The sequence below is a fragment of the Stomoxys calcitrans genome, chromosome 3 (genome assembly GCF_963082655.1).
Source record: "Stomoxys calcitrans chromosome 3, idStoCalc2.1, whole genome shotgun sequence".
NCBI lineage: Eukaryota > Metazoa > Arthropoda > Insecta > Diptera > Muscidae > Stomoxys > Stomoxys calcitrans.
In genome coordinates this window covers 92,209,781-92,230,258 of record NC_081554.1, presented here as the reverse complement: position 1 = coordinate 92,230,258, position 20,478 = coordinate 92,209,781, and the positions used below count along the sequence as shown (strand labels likewise).

The 20,478-nt window shown below is 35.3% G+C and overlaps 1 protein-coding gene across 2 annotated transcripts in view; it reads right to left on the bottom strand.

Moving 5' to 3' along the window:
• The window catches only part of LOC106090419 (uncharacterized), a 111,971-nt gene extending 97,082 nt beyond the window's left edge, over positions 1-14,889 (bottom strand). For both annotated transcript variants that reach the window (XM_059365168.1, XM_059365169.1), the window contains exons 1-2: positions 14,296-14,889; positions 6,921-7,804 (exon numbers count right to left, since the gene is read on the bottom strand). In XM_059365168.1, the coding sequence (XP_059221151.1) occupies positions 6,921-6,993 (73 nt within the window). In that variant the 5' untranslated portion in view covers positions 6,994-7,804; positions 14,296-14,889. The remainder of the gene's footprint in view (positions 1-6,920; positions 7,805-14,295) is intronic.
• Between the last annotated feature and the right edge of the window lie 5,589 nt (positions 14,890-20,478).

Here is a 20,478-nt window from a genome sequence, read left to right as displayed (position 1 = left end):
ATAAAAGCAATACCTGATTGATAAAAACTTTAATATACACAGAAAAAAACACTGCAAGAAAAATGCAACAAATTTATATGTCTGTGAAGAGTTGGTTCTCGACAATTTTGATAAGAGAATTGATGATTTCGGTTTTTGAGTTAATTGTTTGTTTGTTTTTTGAGTTACTTGGCACATTTTATCAATTATGTTGTTGTTGTTTTTGTTGTTGAGAATACATTTTATTTGTTGGTTTGCTAAGCGAATGATTGCTGACACCCAATTTGTACTTTGGGTTGCTAAAATTTGCTTTCTTGCAGGAAAATTGACAAATTTTGTAGTTCCTTCTTTAATAAAAGTTATTGAATGTCAAAATTATTTCTGTCTGTGTACATACATACATATACGTATGCATGTAGTAATTTAGTGTATAGCGAGATTAGAAATTAACTTTATCAACAACTTGGTCAACAAAACGCCGTTTTTATTGCAAGATTGATATAAATCTTCACACATAGAAATTTCGCTTACTCCAAATCCTAAAATTTAGGCGTCATGCATCCAATTGCCATCCCATTGTCAAAAAAAGCAGTTTTTAGAGAGATGGGCCAAACAATAGGACAAAGCAAACAAAATGTAATTTAATTTAATTTAAGAAAGATTTCTTTTAAACATATTCCATTGTACCCAAACTTCAGAAGGAAGCTTTAGTCCTTGACGATAGTCAGCTTTCCACAGAACAAAAAATCTTAGAGTTAATGGCTCAGCTGATGGTAATACAAAGCGATTCCTTTTTTAAGAAAAGTTTTACAAGCCTAAAGTACTCATAAATCCTGATAGCATTAGATATCTCTGATATTTTTATACCCTACACCGTAGGATGGGGGTATACGAATTTCATCATTCTGTTTGTAACACCTCAAAGTAAATGTCCAAGACTTCATAAAGTAGCCTTTAATTATTGTATTTAAGAGTTATTTAAAATTGAGGTTGGTATACATACACATTTTGTAAGAATGATGTCCATAACGGTAGGTATTTGAAATTGAAAACACCCGTTCATAAAACTTTGCTGCAGCAATGGTTCGCAACCGTTTGAGCATGACGAGAAAAGTACGATCTCACACTGCATGGCAGCTGGACATTGAAAAGCTGCAAACACAACAGATGGCAACAGCATACTCCACACGACGTACCCAACGGCTGGATGAAAGCATTCCTTTTCCCGATGATATAAGGGCGCAGTGGCAATCCATTGCCCACTCCATAGAAATCCTTACTTGGGTACCATAAGCCTCCCCCAAGTAACCCACGGTACTACTAAGAGTGTCGAAATGCTACTGAAACCAAGAATGCGGCAAACAGAGCGACCCTGCAATCAAAGTCTTTACCCCAGAAAGAAAAACGAAATGGAATGACCTGAGTGTGAGCGAATTGAGATGTGCAGGAATCAAAATGAAATCCGGAAATTTTACCAAAGAATCAGAGTGAAAGGTTCAGCGCTACAAAAGGAAATACCTAGATCAAGCGGCGTATCATGTAGAATTAGCAAACTGTCGAATGCAATACCAACATTATCGATAGATTCTTTCTTGCGTAAATATCAATAGTTTTTAACACTATCGATAAACTTTAATTTTTGGCTGAAATGTACCCTTTCTTTTGATAAAAATTATTGGATTAATCAAGAATTCATAGAAGAAACGTTAGTTATTTATTATATATTATATTATTTAAAAGAAGGTCTTCAAAACTAAGCTAATAACACTATGGAACAGTTTCTGGGTCATGGGCTTAGGTGTGGGAGACTCCAACTTTGGGTGTTAGTAATAAAACAAAAGAGCAAAGCCCAAAAAGGGTTTAGACTTGACAGGCCAAACATTTGTAAGGCCGATCGAAAGCGGGTCCACCAAATCAAAGTTCAGTGCGGTCGAATTTACTTGTTTCTACGTATTTTCATTGAAAATATGGATATTTTATAATATATGCCCAAAAAGTAATTGCGGATTTTTTAAAAGAAACTAAATGCATTTTTAAAAAAAACTTAGAATGAACTTTAATCAAATATACTTTTTTTCTAAAGCAAGCTAAAAGTAACAGCTGATAACTGACAGAAGAAAGAATGCAATTACAGAGTCACAAGCTGTGAAAAAAATTGTCAACGCCGATTATATGAAAAATCCGCAATTACTTTTTGGGCAACCCAATATTTAACAATTTTATCGATACTACCGATAGGTTAGAAGAAAAATTTCGAAACTATCGAATTGAGCGAATATCGATAGTTTGCCAGATCTAGTATCAGGCTGATCTAAATTCCGTTTACGAACATATTGTAAAGGAAGCGGTCGGCAGCTTCCCAATGAAAACCGTTCTTAGAGACCATCCGCCTACCATAGCACTTGAAAAAGTTAACCCTCCCCGGCGAACCAGAGGCTTAACTACGTTCCGGCAGATGCAGTCGTCTCAATTACTACTGGATTAATGTCAACATGCCAGATGCAGAGGAGGACGTGTTAACCTCTGCGCCACGGTGATCTGTGTCATGGGTCAAACATGACCGATTTATTTTGCTTGTCAACATGAGTCGACGCAAAAAGTGTGGTACTTGAACGAGCGTAACTAACATTTTTATCTCGCAAGCGCCATCAAAATTTTACTCACATATCACTTGTAATACTACGAGGGCTATCCCAAAAGTAGGCGACCTGCCATATAGATGGCGGTAGTAGTATGAAAATAAATATTTTCGTTAAAGTGGCAATCATCTTTTAAGTTGTAAGCCAACACATTTTTTTAGTTTTTTTATTGGAGCATACAAATATATACATACATAGATATCAAGAAAGTTGGTTCAAATCTATAAGAAGAGTGCATTGAATAAAGGTACTTGAAAAATCTATCTAATCTATGGAAAATTGTAAATCACTACATTTGAATGTTTAATTACGTCCTAAATCTGCCAAAGTCATGTAATTTTCCTTTGTAGCAACAAGTTATTGATAACTTATTTAGTTTAAATGTGTGCTATTTGAGAGGAGATAACAATATCAATAGCATAGCTAAATTATAAACAAACTCGGGAAAAGCTTCTGAGCGCTTGTCAATTGGGACACCGCTGTGTGTGTGTCAACAAATCAAAAAAAAACATACACTTTAGATTGTCAATATGTATAGAAAAAAATAGTGACGGCGGAAACGTAAATTAGTGCTGACTCTAGACGGGGGAAAATCTTCCAACTGGAAATTGATTTAATTTAGTTAGGAAGAAAATTTCTTATTTTTCTGCTTCGAAAATTCAGTGTACATCCTGCACAAGTAAATTTCCGTTTAGTTAGCTCTATTTTTAGCAGAACAGCAGGCAAGCAGAAGCTGCTGACCAACAGCAATCAATGACCTCCCCCTCCTCTTGAGTAAATACACAAAATCAAATCAACGGAAAGCAATAGTCAACAGAATAAAAAAATAGAAACAACGGTCTGCCTTATTCCAATAAGTAAAGAATGCCCTTGCTACCTCTGAAATCTATCTAAACGGCATATAAAATGAATTGGGGTAAAACATTACGGGAACCCCTGTTGGCATTCACATTGCAACATAGTCGAAATAAAAACAAAATTGAATTTACCTTTGCAAAGTGTGGCAACATTGTTTGCATTTTCAATATGACTCAAAAGGCACGATGTACTCATCTGGTATGTAGAGAAAGTAAAACAAAATAAATGAACAGAACCAAAAGAAAATAATAAATGCCCAAAGCGATCAATGAGGAAAAAGTCAATAAAAAATTAAAGGAAAAACAAAAAAAAATCTCAATAAAAACATTACTTTATAATCTCGTTGATGTTGTTCAAAGTGCAAATATCTTTGGTATTTTTGTATAAATGTAGAGACACACACACACGCACTCACCCGTGGCATTATATGTGCCAACCAATGTACACATGTACATATATCGTCTTTATATATGTATGCGTGTGTGTTTATGCATATATGATTATATGTAGCAACAACCCCGGCCAACATCGAAGAACGTTGTTGACGGTTATTGACTGAATATTGCGGTGAACGAACATAAATTGCTAACAACAGCAATATAGCCATAAAACACGTGACTTTTAATTGATGGCCAAAGAAATTGATATTGAATTCGAAATATATGAATACTCGTCAGACACAGTATAAATAGTATTGGGTTGCCTAAAAAGTAATTGCGGATTTCTTAAAAGAAAGTAAATGCATTTTTAATAAAACTTAGAATGAACTTTAATCAAATATATAATTGCCATTTTGTTCGATAACCTTTTGCTATCTTCCTGGCACATTTAGTATTCCACGCTCATAGAACTTCTGGCCTTTAACGTAACAGCTGATAACTGACAGAAGAAAGAATGCAATTAGAGAGTCACAAGCCGTTGAAAAAATTTGTCAACGCCGACTATATTACAATTATATTACCGACAATTACTTTTTGGCCAACCCAATAAAATAAAGTAAAGAAAAAGTTGGACCCGGTTGTTTCTAATTAACCCTAAACTATGAATCGGCTTTTGTCAAATTCTCTGGCCATGGCAGAAACTGAAAGGATATATTTAGAGTTGATAACACAAGTCCACATTTATTAGATTAGGTTAAGTTGAAAAGAAGGTGCGAATATAAATCCGCCCCATGACACTATGGACATACACCTAAGCCAGTAGTCGGCTTGTTTTGCGCTCTAAATACTAAAAATTAACATCGACTATCAAATTTGGCAAAAACTGTCGATTGGAATTTTCCTTACGCCTGGTTTCCGATCGGATACCTGAGATGAACCCCGAAGTCGAGTGCGAGGCACTGCTGCCATCGGCACAGTCTTGGACTGACGGAACCCTTGTATTGCCATCTGGAAGATCATGTTACACGGATGGATCACAGCTAGAGGACAGAGTGGGCCTGAGGGTATACATTGAGAACCCAGGGACTGAGATCTGTTTTAGACTGCCTGACCATAATCCTGCAGGCGGATATCCGGGCTATCACGGAATGCGTGAAGTGGTGTGGTGCTAACGCGAGGACGTCGAGTGTGAACATCTTTACCGACAGTAAAATTGCCATAAGGGCAATAGCAACCAGGACGGTAAGGTCATGAACAGTCTTGCAGTGTAAGAAGGAGATTAACGCCTTCTCTGAGGATGATAAAATCCGCATCGTTTGGGTGCAGGACCATAACGGAGTAAGGGGAAATGCAAGGGTAAACGATTTGGCGGTGAAGGCCTGAGAACTGCCGTCAATAACTTGGTTAACCCGAAGCCTTTGGGGTCGACACAGTCCGAGATTAGGGATTGGGAGACGAATGCGCATGCAACATTGTGGAACAGCGAAACGGTCAGTAGGACGGCAAAAATCCTATGGGGAATCCAAATCGTGAGAAAGTGAGGCTATTACTGAAAGGAAGCAAGAATAGGACTACGAGCTCACCTCTGTGAAATGGTGTAGAGCATGCAGGACGGCTTTTGCGTCTAACAGATACCGGCACTTAGGTGGAGACATATTACCAGATATGAATCAACTTAGGTGGTATTGAAAACAATTAAGGATTTTGTAAGGAGCACGGTAATCCTGACTTCAAATTTTCTTTTTAAAGCTGACTTTATAGTTTTTAGAGCGCACAACAAGCCGATTACTGGCTTAGGTGTATGTCCATAGTGGCATGGGGCGGATTTATATCTGCACCTTCTTTTCAACCTAACCTAACCTATTTAACAAAACATCTCAGATTTAATCATTTCAAATTTCAAAGAGAAATCTGTACCCGTCGGCAGATTCTTTGCTAGTTTTTTTTATGCTATCCCACAGTGCAGCCATTTTTTGACCGGCTCTGACTTGACACCTATGGCCCGCCCAGCCCTGACTTGACACCCAATGACTCCCTTTTATTCCCTCACATTAAAACAAATGCGTGGTCATCGATTTTCGTCTTCAGATGATGCTGTTGAAACGCTCAATAATCATGATATGAAGCTGTCTCAATAGGAGGGGAAAAAGTGCTTCGACAATTGGTTTTAGCGCATGCAGAAGTCTATGAATCAGCCTGAAGAATACTTTAAAAAAACACAATAGTTATTAGACAAGAATTAAATATAGAAACCCGCAAACTCCTTAACCAATGGTGAAAGATGTAAACAAGTATGCCGGTTATGGATGTATTTTATAAAAGAAACAACCCGCTTAATTCAATTAAAAACTTTAACTATCTTATATAAAACCTTTTTGCATCAACTATCCTAAAGAAGCGTTAGATTTCTAACTGCATGATATGTTCGTTTAATTTTTTTTTTGTTTTGGTTATATTGGATAAAGCGATGCGTCATTTGTTTCAAATTACATCGTAACGTAACGTCATAGTTGTTTTATTGTCGTACAATAAATTTGCATGTGAAGTGTTGACATTTCGCCTTGCACCAAAATAAAGAAATTAAAATATAAATACATATGTAGTGATTTTCTTCTTTAAGAGACTCTTTAAAATTCGTTACATGTCTTCTAGAACTCTGGAAAAAATATTAGTACATACTTAAAGAAATTATATAAAAATTACATGTAGATACTTAAAAACTTTTAAAAAATGAATAAATAATATGTGATAGATATTAGAAGTGTTACTAAATTAAAAAAAAAGATATATATAAATCTAGATTAATTAACATAGGAAAACATAAATTTAAAAAAATAGGCTTCTTAAAATTATAATTATATCAATATATGGTTGGTTGAAAATAAATCAATAAGAACTGATAGGAAAAAATATTAAAATAAAAAATAAATAAATGAACCAAACCATAGACATAGATAGATAAATTGGTAGTTAGGTATTTAGAGATTTAGAGTTTCAAATAGAGATGGATATATAGTTGGAGGTACAGAGAAATGTGTGAGAATAGAAATTAACTTGAACTTACCGGGTGATTGAGCATAAATCGCTAAAAATATTGAGAGGAATGAAAATATGCCTGCCAAAAATTTTGCCTCCATCTTTGGTGTTGATCCGTGGTTTGTACTTTAATGCTTATCTTTAAAAGATTAAATTTATCTAAATGATGGATAAGTTGCCTTTACTTTGTTACCGTCGTCGGGGGGTGGAGTGGTATTAGTTGCTGTTGTTGTTCTTGTTCTTAATGATGCTTAATGTTGCTGCTATTACGGCTGTTGATGTAGTATACAGTGAAGATGTAGGAAAATTGTAGTCAATTATTGTTGTTGTTGTTGGTTAGTTAATGTTGATATTTAGGCTGTTTGTTTTTTTTTATTTTAAAGAGACGAGTTCCAGGAGTTGTTGTTTTTTAATAAAGTTAAAGAAAGCCTTAACTAAAGATGACCCTTCCAAAATGTAGTTTAGGTAGGTAGTAGGTTGGTAGTATATTTTTTTTAGTTTACCCTTTAATTTAATTAAATATTTTGTTTTTAATTTAATGCTTAAATGATTATCTCCTCTTGTCTTAGGTTTAATTTTAACAGGATTTGCTTTATACAATTTTTTTTTGTTTTGCTAATTTGATATTTTGTTTTGTTTTAATTTGTTTTGGTTTTTTTGCTTCTTTTTCTTCTAATTCATTAAGAATGATGTTTTATATATGATTTTCTTTTTGTTGTGTATTTTTGTTGTTGTTGCTTCTTTTGATGTTGCTGATTTTTTTGTTTGTCTTATTAAAATTTTGTTGTTGTTGTTTTTGTTGGTATTGTTGTTTTCAATTTGAAAGGTCGTCGTCTTCCTATCTGTGTTTCTTTCGTGCTTTCTTTCTGTGTTTCTACGCGTATCTTCGACGTCGTCGTTAATTAACGAGAGCTAAACAGGGTGAGAGAGAGAGAGAGAAAAAGAGAGATATGAACAATTGTTATTTATTATAGATCATTCTTCTTCATACACAAATATAGGAAACAGGCAAATCTTAAATTTATAAAATATATAGCATATGCATATGTGTGCGTGTGTGTCTCTAAAACAAATACTAGTCGAATTGTTTATGTTGCAACGGCATTGTAATTGGAAATTTTAATTACAAAGATGACATGTCTAGAGACATTTTGCAGAAGTAAGGAACCAATGACTCGATTCTATGCACTGGAACTAACCTGCTTCCAAAAAGAAACTTGTTGGAAAATATTTAAATTCAAATCTACCATTCAAAAATATTTCGAATAGTATATTTACTTTATTTTAAGCTAATTTAAAATTATCACAATATCCTCGATTCATCACATGCGCTTTGATATTAGATTTTCCTGTTTGAATATTGAGTTGCATTATGATATTGTTCAATAATTGATCATTTACTATCATCACTGAACCAGTTAATTTATTCTAGATATTATACTTCAAGTATGTACATAAATACATTTTCTGTGTATAAAGGCTAGGGAGCCAATTTTGCTACTTTAAAATTTTTTGTTTTAATATTTTATTTAGATTTTATTTTTTACCGTTTTCATATCGTATAAATAATTTTACTCAGGTAGCTTGCCTTGTTATTTGGCCATTAGGCTTTTTGTATTAATTATATTGAAATTAATAAATAAAATAAAAATAGTTTTGAAATCTTTAAAGTGACAAGTTCAAGAAAGGAAGGAAATGAAATACAAAATTTTCAATTTCAACTTTGTGTGTTTTTCATTTTTGAAATTGTTCCTGAACTTTTATTGAGTTTAAATAAAAAATCGAATAGGATATTGGGCCCACATTATGCCCCATAATTAAAATTGTGAATACGGACAAGATGAAAAGAAACTTAGAATCGTTTAACGGCCCAAACTATTCAATTTGGAAGATTTGTGTTAGAACTATTCTTGCTTGCGGATATCCTGAAAGTTGTTGATAAAGAAGTGCCACAGGAAATCGCCGAAATTTAATTAAAAGCGAAAGTAGTGCCAAGAGTATAATAATTGAGTATTTAAGCGATTCGGTTATAAGTTTTGCGAATAGTGACTGCACTACAAACATATTTTCGCAAATTTGAACGCCTTATATGAAAGAAAAAGGAATGCATCACAGTTCGCCTTGTGGAAGAGGTTGCTATCATTAAAATTGGAAGGAGTAACACCACTATTAAGTCATTTTCAATGTCAATTACGCTTTCATAGCTGAATTGGTAAAGTGTCCTATTTAATGTTGACGCTTCCACCATCCTATGATGGAGTTACTTGTTCAAGAAAACATCGGATACGAAAAATAATGGAGAAGAAAAAACAGTTCACGCTGCAGTTCAACCTGAAAAAGGATTTTCTTTCATTATAAGTCGAGAGGTATTTGAAAACAGAGAGGATAGAATTCAATTTTTACTAGATTACATTATTAATGACAATAACTTATTTTCTGATTACATCAACCTAGAAGCGCCAATTAAAATCGCAGTTGCAAAATGTGGTGAATATATTTCCTACCAAAATTTAAGAAATGTTCTACCAAACCCTACCAAATTTTCTTCAAACCAAAAATGCAGTATATGTTTTTGTACCCTGCACCGAAGAGTTGGTCATTTTGCCACTTCCACATTTGTATGCAGCTGCCACATAGTCCTGTTTTCCAATTCAAGGCAGAGAACTCACAAAAGCCGCAATTCCTACCTACGAAATTTGTAAGAGCTCCCTTAATATCTGTACCAGTTATATTCAATATCAGAACTTATGCCCTTTTTACTAAAGCAATGAGACCCCTTGTAATAGTATTTAGAGCCTCGACATCCATAGTTATATTCTGCACTCTTAACGAATACACATATTGATAATGGACGGGAGTATTATCGAATGAAATGAGGGAGTACTGTGTCCAATAAGGCATAAGTTATCACTTGACTGCTCCATATACCCCACAATTGAATGGAGTATCTGAACGAATGATTAGAACTATCACAGAAAAAAAAAACATACTAAATGGAGCAAAATTGGATAGAACCGATGAGTATTCCACAGCTCTTAAAGATCCAAACCAAAGTAGCTCTGGTGATGTTCAAGAATTCCGGAAAGGGAGTACGGAAGTAGTCCTGAATAAGAGTAGGGATAGTTTAATGAAAGAACCAGTTTACTCAAGTGATGTGAGAAATTTCCCGAAAGAGAGTACGGGAACAGCTATCCTGAATGAAAGTAGGAGTATGAAGCTACTTGGCAAGGAAAAGTGAGCGTTTAAGAGCGAATCCACGAGTATCATATAATGAAAATGAAACGTTTTTTGTATAATTGCATTTTGGCCGCAAATGCATTTGTTGATTAGGTACCGAGCTCATTTGAAGAGATTCTATACAGAGATGAAATCACATATTGGAAAAAGGCTGTTGAGGAGGAGCTGGATTCTTATTTTTCAAATGAAACCTGGTCAATTGTCCCAACGCCAGAGAGCAGAATTATAATAGACTGTAAGTGAGTTTTTACTTTAAGGCGTGATGTGTTCAGTAATTCGGTAAGGTAGAAGGCTAGAGTTGTAGCAAGGCGAAAATAGAGAGCACAAATGTCAATTTCGCAGAATGATGAGGGAAATAGAAAGCCATGAGAGTAAGTAATTCGAGATGTTCAGGAGTCAGAATGAAGAAACTTTACAAAAGAATCACACATCAAAAGGATTGATTTGATGCGAGCCCATCCTCTTGCAGAGATAAAGAAGGAAAAATGGTGACAGTTACAAATATTGACTGGGGATATGGATATTTTTCCCAGCTGTTATAGTAGCGGCAACTATTTTGCTACGCAGACCTCATTCTGACTAACCTAGGCAATAGGAGCCGATGAGGCTCTTGTTGCAACATGAGTTGCCCACATCGTAAGTCGATGAGTTGCTAGAATAACGGAACTTCCGCAACAAATGCCTAGTACAAAAGAAAAGATGCCGTTATGTGGCAACTATAAAGTAACAAGTATCCTCCCGATCGCATACAAGATTCACTCGAGCGTACTGTGTGAAAGAATAAAAGCTTAATTCAATGAGACAATTGGGCTTTATCAATGAGGATTTAGACCTATTTAATCTACCATAGACCACATATTCACACTGCGTCGACCTAGAAAAGTCCAAAGATAATACTACCGCCACTTATCATCTTTATGTCGCTTACAAAGCCACTTTCGACGACAGCCTTATACGTTCAAAGGTATTTTAAGCCATATGAGGTTTCCATGCAAAATTGATACGACTTTGCAGAATGACTCTAACTGGCACAAATTCTTCAGTTAGAATAGAAAAAAACCTCTCCGAACCGTTGAATACATCTTAAAATAACATAAAACTGGCTAACAGATGCTACTTTCTTAGCCAAGTCTTCACGGACATCAGATTATGCACAAAGAAAACTCTGGGCAGTAGCTGCAACCACTGATGCAAGGGTAAGGGAACTTTTTTTGTCATGTGACTTTAGCGACATATAAGCTAAATTTTTAGGAACAGGCCCGAAGGCCAACGAATGGCAGATGGTCACAAAGTGGGGATTGTGAACACTCCAAAATTATGTGACCTAATCTAGACTTGAAGAACTCTACCACTTTGCTGTAGTTGGCTAGAACAGACGTTTTAGTCATTGTGTCCGTCATGACAGGTTTCTGTCTGATCGGTAAACATGAGGCTTCTGCATTTAGAATAAGAGCGCACAACAAGGCGATATGTCCAGAGTGACATGTGGTGGATTTATATCTGCAGACTCTTTTCAAGCTAAACTAACCTAACGACTTCTGCAGAAGTTGTCACGACGTCGAGCAAGAGTAGACCGAAGAACATGTGGCATGGTGTGTTTCGCACTGGCAGTCAGAAGGAGTTTTACTTTAGGTTTTCATTTCTTTCAGAACTTAGAAGGAATAGATGGCGTCTTCCTTCTCTTACTCCTGTGGTATCACAATCAACAAAAACGTCGAAGTGAGACTGATAGCAGATTGCCACTTAAACTAACGTAGAATATTTGGATATATCATAGTATAGTTAATATATTTTATATATTTATATCACAAAAACATTCAAGATTCCTGAAACGCAGTTTTGTCAGAAATAACCTTTAAGTTTTTAAATTACATTTTATAGGCATTGCGATAAATATAAATTGTAAAACTTGTTGTACTTTACTTCAAATAAAAAAAATAACAACGAGTCTTCTTTACTTTTACTTTTTTGTTTTAGGTAATGTTTTTAGAGAAAATTTCATCAAAATTTAGTTTTTAGAGAAACATTTGTCTTCAGGGATAATTTTTCCAGCAAAATTTTGCCAAAATTTTGTCTTTAGAATAAGTTTTAAAAATTAATTTCTTTTTATTTTTTTTAGAGAATACTTTATGAAAATTTTGGAATTAGGGAAAATTTGACCAAAAAATTTGTCTTTTTAGAAAAATTGGTAAAATTTTGTCTTTTTTTAGGAGCTATCAAAATTTTGTATTTGGAGAAAATTTAGTAGGTTTTTTTTAAAAATTTTAGTCAGAAATATTTTTTGTGGCTGCATTTCTACACTGTTCGTAGACTCTCCAAATAAAGGAGTTTACTGAATGGAGCGCACGTTCGAGAATTGAACCCACAAACGGTCAACAGAACTTATTTTCAATCTCAAGTGATGCTATGGGCAGCTGTGACCTCCAAGACCGCTCTCCATTCTTTTTCATAGCACCTGCCGTAAAAAAAGGACGACTTATTGGGTAAACATTTTGGAAGCCGCTTTGGAGCGGTGGGCAAGCAAACATTCCGTTCTTAGACCATAGTACCACGTATCAAGAAGAATCGTATCATTGTAGCCCAAGCTTGGTTATAAAAATAATGTTCCGCATTTCATTTCGTCCACAGACTAATCCGCCCATATGGCAGTTTGGATGAGCTTAAGAAAGCCAAAATGGGCAAAAATACCGGCAGCTTGCAATACCATTTTTGGCCGACCCAGATCAAATATCAAGGCAAAAGATGGTCATATCAAGCAAAAGCGAATGGATACTGAAAATAGATTACTTCCACACTTCGAAAAAAATATATTTTTACGTGGTCGTTTGGTAACACTTTTTGTCAGTTATCCTGCATATTGACCTATCATGGCCGGATTTGTTTTGCCTATTTTTGCGATTTTGCAAATGGGTTGTTTTATTTACCAATCTAGCGGTGGACAAATAAAAAGCAATTTCCGCTAAATGATTTGAATTTTTACGTTGATCAACACTAACACTCATCCGAAGAAATCAAATATCAACGAAACAAAAACATATGTATTTTTATTTATAAATAAATATTTCTCGGATTTCATAATTGTTATTTTTTTTTCATTCTAAGCTATTTCTTCAATTCCAAAACGTTTAATCGTTGAATTAATATGTTGCGTTATTCCTCTTTTAGTATTGTTATTCCGATTGAATGATGAAAACATATGTTTTCTTTTTTACACGCTTACTAACAGTGTAATTGATAAACGGTGATAAATTAATTTTCTCTATACCAAATTAGCGAGAAGACCCCCTAAATGGGTAAATAAAGGAAACCTAAAATCAAAGAATTTTAGCCTCAAGAGCGAATAAGTATGTATGGGGATTATATACATTTAAATTTTCTTCCCATAGATATATACATTAGCGTGATGACTTTTTAAGTTATGTTTTTCTCAAAAATTATTTCCTGTTGCACAAATGAATGAACTTTTATCTATTAGACACTAAAATAATAACTCTATTAAAATATTAAAAAAAAAAAAAGATCACGGACAAAACACTTTGATAAAAAATGTTTTTGAATTTTTTTAAATCATTTTGTGCACGAAGTTTTTTCTAATCTTAAATAAAAACTAGTCAAAATATGATACAGGGATATGAGGTTGTAAAAGAGTCATCACACTAATATACATATGTATTACTGTTTTCATAGAATTACATAAAATTGGATATTTCATGTACCTATAGTATAGATCTCTAATGTAATGTTTATCTAACACCCGAGAATTACAATGACGACATTACTTAAATCATTGGCTGAAGTTGCACATAAACATTTCAATGGCAACGATGACGTCAAAACATATGTTAAGCTGATTTCACAATGTTTTCTATGCTCTTTCTTCTCTTTTTTTCATATGTTTAAATGTTGGCGCGATCTCGCGAAATCCACTGTTGCGTTTGTTGGTTGTACATGTCTGGCAGACCCAGACGACAATTGACGTATTTACAGACACATCTACACGAAAAGATGTATTCACGTTTAAGCTTAAAAGCACAACACCATACAATATGCAAAGAAACACTAGTGCACACACACACACACATCCATACACATATAAATAAATACAATACAACATATATACAAACAATTCTTTTAAAGAATCTGGTATCTTTTTAGGAATTTCGTACTCAATATTTTCCACACAATCAGCTTTAATACCACTAAAAGAATAGAATTGGCAACCGAAATTAAAAAAAAAAAAAAAACAAACGAACATGCAGCAAGGTAAGAGGGACGAACTGACGGACGGCAGGTAGTTGTTAAGAATCACGAATCCGAATACGAAAATATACAACGATGAATATTGAAACAAATGATCTTTGGGTTGTTATCGTTTTATTATTAAATTTTGAACCGTGAACAGTAATGGACGACGATGCGTCGGACAACAAAACGTAACGTATCGCAACAGAAAAGTATTGCAATTTAAAATTTAACAAAGACAAAAACAAGAACGTAAAGTAGAAGAAAATAATAATCACACAATGGCTTGTGTGAGTTCGTGTCTTCTTTCAATCAATTATTATTTTTACGTATATTTTGCGCGTTCGTCAACAATGACCACAAGAAAGCAACTGAAAAGCATTAGTCGTGCTCTCACTCATCGCTCGTTTAACTTTCGGTTGCTGAGTGCAGAGTGTTAGTAATAGTGTTGTAGTTATTTTGGTATTCTCTGTGGTATTCGAATTCGGATTCGTGTACTCGTTGCGATTGTTTATTGTATTTACATTCTTCAAGGGGCACCGTAACCGTAGTGGCCTGAGACGAAACGACAAGTTTAAGTGCGGCTGCTGCCTGTGGTGTATACGCGTAGGAAGCAAAAACTGAAATGAGCGCATGAAAAGTATTTAATACATTAACATAACATCATCATCATCGTAGGCAGTGGCTGTGGCAGCGACAGAGCCAACACAAAACGGCAACAGAATTTCTCATGTGCATGTCTATCTTTACGTTCGTGTTTATAGATATGGTGTGATAGTTGTATTGTATAGCGCCCATAACGTAAACAACGTAAAATAGGCGTCAAGGAGGACTACACCGACAACGTCAGCGAAAATTTAAGCAAACAAAGCAAATGATAAGTAAGACGAAATCTACCATAAACAATTAGCTAAAGACGAAACGTTCTTTACTCAGCCAATAAAGAGAGAAAATTAAACCTAGAGATTAGTGATGTGGAAATTTCTACCTTTCGGTCGGTTACCTAACTTTATTCAACATCAATAGGAATGTATTTCAAATTTAAAAGTATCTGCCAACTATCTTCCACAAGTACCCACATTGGTTGACAAAGTACAGAACATTGCAAATACCGTCTGGTATTATTTCATTATTTTTAATGCCATATGGTGTCAATTTAATGCGGTGACATTTACATTCTTGTCACCGCAGCAAAAGTGTGCTTAAGCTTCGTACTTAAAATATTGACACTTTTATAAAATATTTGTTCTAATTTAATAAAAGGCTTTAATAAAATTCTAGGGCGTAAAAACGTGTTCAAATATTCGACAACGGCAAAAATGGAAATACCACAAACTCTTAGGACGTGATAAAATCTCTTGTGTGATAAAAGATACTAGGTTGGTGTATTCATATGAAAACCACTTCTGGGAATGAAATAAATTGCTGAATATAAAAAATCGAAACTGTTCGAGGCTTTATTTTTTGTAATTATTCAATTGTAACTATTAACACAAATAATCGAAATAAAATAAGATTAAAAATATTTTCAATAGTTTTTTTATTTTGATTTATTAGAGGATGGAACCAGTAACAGATTGGCTAGTACCAAACGGTACTTGTCATTTTATATTCATCCATACCATACGCTGTTACTTTACCATCAATACCGTATGGTACTAAAATGAGCATGTTTGCACTCATAGAAAATAGTCTGCTGAAAATAGCAAACACTGTCTTCTGACTGTTAGTAGTTAATTTTGCTTCTATTACAGCAGTAGTTCTGCAATTTCAGAACAACTGGCTTACTGCTGAAAAGTCTGTTGTTTGCTGAAAATGACTGGGGATGTTAGAAGGAAAACTAAAATACAAATGTAAATGTGAGTTTCAGTGGATGTTCATAACCACCACTGAATATACACTACAAATAATCATTTTTCTTAAATTTAGAAACAAAAGGCCATGCCAGTCACATACATTAATACACATTAGTAGAGCAATAAAAACAAATGCGAGCGAGCTAAGCCACATTTCGAAATGTATACCAATGGATGCGATGTCATGTGTACAAGAAATTTGTTGATCAGTTAGCTTGTTAATAATAATATTCCACAAATAAAAATCACCTCTTCCAACAGAATTTCGAAAAAAAATTTAAAAAAATACCTAAAGTAATCAAAGCAAACATAAAAAATGACATACAAATCTTTTCAGCATTTTTTTGTACTGAAAACAGCAGATTTTGTATGCTGATTTAGCTGAACAAAATGTTTGATAATACACCAGCCCTATGTTTGCTGAAATAGCAGTAATGTCTGTTTTTCCATTATTAGCAGACAAAAACACCAAAAATTTTTGCTGTTTTGAATAACAAATTTGGTTTAGTATGGAAATGTGTATATCGAGAAGGTTACCCGCTTGCAAATAGAAGAAGTGGTGGAATATATTAACACCTGAAGGGGAAAACACCTTCTCAGACAACCAGGTAGGCATTTGGAGAACTTATTATACACTCCACCATAGAATGGGGGTATACTAATTTCGTCATTCCGTTTGTAACACCTCAAAATATGCATCTAAGTCCCCATAAAGTGTATATATTCTTAATCGTCATGACATTTTAAGTCGATCTAGCCATATCCGTCCGTCCGTCTGTCTAAAGCACGGTAACTTCGAAGGAGTAAAGCTAGCCACTTGAAATTTTGCAAAAAGGGCGTAAGGCTTATAGTTCTGTAAGCCTTTGGTGTCGCATTACTTGCCTTGCCGGGCTTGGGTATAAATACCACCCTTGCCTTCTGTCAGGCTTTCGGAGTATATGCAAGTCCCAGGCACGCTGTGGAAATATTGGCTAGGGTTTTGCATTTATACGTCTTACTAGTGTAGATCGGTTGGGATTGTAGATTGGCCAATTCAGTGCATAACTTGATATAGCTGTCATATATACCGATCTTGGATCTTGACTTCTTGAGCCTATATGGAGCGAAATTTTCATTCGATTTGGCTGAAATTTAACATGAAGTTGTTTGTTGTGACTTACAACAACTGTGCAAAATATGGTTAAATCGATCTAAAGCCTGATATAGCTGCAATATAAACCGATCTTGGGTCTTGACTTCCGGAACCACTGGAGGACGCAGTTCTTATCCGATTTGGCTGAAATTTAACATGAAGTTGTTTGTTATGACTTCCAACAACTGCGATAAATATGGTTGAAATCGATACATAACCTGATATAGCTGCCATATAAACCGATCTGGGATCTTGACTTCTAAAGCCTCTAGAGGGCGCAATTCTTATCCGATTGGCTGAAAATTTGTACAACGGCCTTCAACATACGTGTCCAATATGGTCTTAATCGATCTATAGCCTGATACAGCTCCCATATGACTTCTAACAACTGTGCCAAATATGGATCAAATCGATTAGAGGGTGCAATTTTTATCCGATTTGGCTGAAATTTTGCATGAAGTGTTTTGTTATTGCTTCCAACAACTGTACCAAATATGGATCAAATCAGTCTATAACCTGATATAGCTGTGATATAAACCGATCTGGGATCTTAACTTCTAAAGCCTCTAGAAGGCGCATTTCTTACCCTTTTTGGCTGAAATTTAGTACAACGGCCTTCAACATACGTGCCCAATATGGTCGTAATCGATCTTTAGCCTGATACAGCTCCCATATAAACCGATATGCTTCTTGAGCCCCTATAAGGCGCAATTCTTCTCCGAAAGGACTGAAATATTACCCAATGACTTCTATTATGGTCTTCAACATTCAATTTTCTTATGGTTCGAATCGGACTATAACTTCATATATCTTCAATAGCATAGCAATTATTTTTCATTATTCTTTGTTTGCCTAAAAAGAGATAACGCACAAAGAATTTGACAAATGCGATCCATGGTGGAGGGTATATAAGATTCGGCCCGGCCGAACTTAGCACGCTCTTACTTGTTTCTGAATTCAAAAGTTGTTCTTGTCTGTGAGATGGCTGAGCATTTGAAATTCACCTGTTCACCCGGGTGTAATTGAAAAGCGATTATCATTTTAACTGTCAAATTCCAGGGGTACCGGATTTTGTGAGTGCGCCTTTAGTGACGTGTAAGATAATTCTTCAAGATAAGAGACTCCAATATTAAGTGACTGAATCTAAGCTTGAAGAGGAGTGCCGCTTTGCTGTCGTTGGTTAGATCAGATTAAATTCACACTCATCGTTTCCGTCATGACAGCTCATTGTCAAAAACCCTAACCTATCCGACAATGTGTGTTTTGTAAGGAAGAAATACGTTTCGCTCGTGAGTTTGAGTACTGTGTAAGAGTGACCTTAAAACATAGTTTTCAGTCTTTTCAATTCAGAGTTTGAAAATGTTCACATACGCCACTTTTATGTGTATGTAGTGGTCTTTATTTTATATAGTAAAATTGATGCACTTTGTGTGGCCATTTACCCTCACCGATAACGAGTAACGGTTATTCATAGTAGTATTCATTTTAACGGCAATTCATTCTTTTTCACTATTCAAGTATGCGATTCCCTGTCAAATTGACGGAACTTAACACAGAGTTAACATTGGACTTTTATTAGATAAAATCTAGATGTCAGCGTATGTAGCTGTGATATTTATCTTAGGATTGCTTTAAATAAAATACTAATAAAACAAAAAGGTATGGTGCCATTTTGCAGATGTTGTTTCTCAAGATTCCAAAGTGCTCCTATAGTAAGATAGCAATCCAGAGAAACCTCGTATATGCGACAAAGACATAGTGAGATAAACATTGCGTGAATAGTGGTTTACTCTATACTGTCAGAGATAAAGGCTATAAAATGCTTAGCAACAGAAATATAGACATACATATAAAGGAATTTAATTTTTAAAATTTAATTTTTTAGCAACTTTTAATGATGTGAAGAAAAAACCTCATCGGTTATAATTTGAACGACGTATTGTACAACACGACGTTTAAAATCATACACTAAACGAAAATTGTTGCTAAAAAATATTTTTTTAAATAAGAGTATTTGTCTACTGAAAAAATGTAAAGCAGACCTATCACGGTTGTTGTGACTAGAGGCTACATTGGCGCATATGTATTTATGTCCACTTATGAAGCTGAAGGTGAAAATTCGAATAAGCTGTCAATAGTTGTGAAGCCATGTCATGCAAATCTTCGCTACGAAGAGTTTGGCTTTGCGCACACCATCGGATTAGACTATAAATTTGCAAAAAAAGGCAACTTTCAAAAGAGACTGCCATAAAACCATGTGCTAAGGAGCAGGTGGATAAATTGTGTGTCCCATGGCATAAATATAAGGGAGAAAGTGGCACAAGGCACGCCACAGGGGGGGTCCATAAATGACCTATTATGGATGCTGACTGAGGAGGGATTTGAACTACGTCTGCTACGATGTTATAATACTTCTAAGGGGTAAGGATCCGAACCAGCTATGCAGAAGGACCGAAAGGGTCTGGCATATGGCATATGACTGGGCTAGACCCAGAGGTCTCAATGGTAACCAAGAGAAGACTGAAATATGCCTGTTCACGAGGAGGACGAAGGTGGCCCAATTTAACGCACAACGTTTCCTCAATACGACGATTTCGATATCTGACAAGGTCAAATAATAAGGTGTGATATTCATATTCAGGAGCGTACTGAGAAGGCTCACAGATGTTGGGCACTAGGTAGACGGACCGTAGGCTTGAAATGGGGCCTAAATCTGTAGGAAACCTGGCAGGAAGGGAAGAGGTTTCCGATCGGATACCTGAGATGAACCTTGAAGTCGAGTGCGAGGCACTGCTGCCATCGGCACAGTCTTGGATTGACGGAACCCTAGTATTGCCATCTGGAAGATCATGTTACATGGATGGATCAAGCTAGAGGACAGAGTGAGCCTGGAGGTTTACATTGAGAACCCAGGGAATGAGATTTGTTTTAGATTGCCTGACCACAATATGGTCCTGCAGACGGAGATCCGGGCGATCACGAAATGCGTGAAGTGGTGTGGTGTTAACGCGAGGACGTCGATTGTGAACATCTTTACCGACAGTAAAATTGCCATAAGGGCAATAACAAGGACGATAAGGTCACAAACAGTCTTGCAGTGTAAGAAGGAGATTAACGCT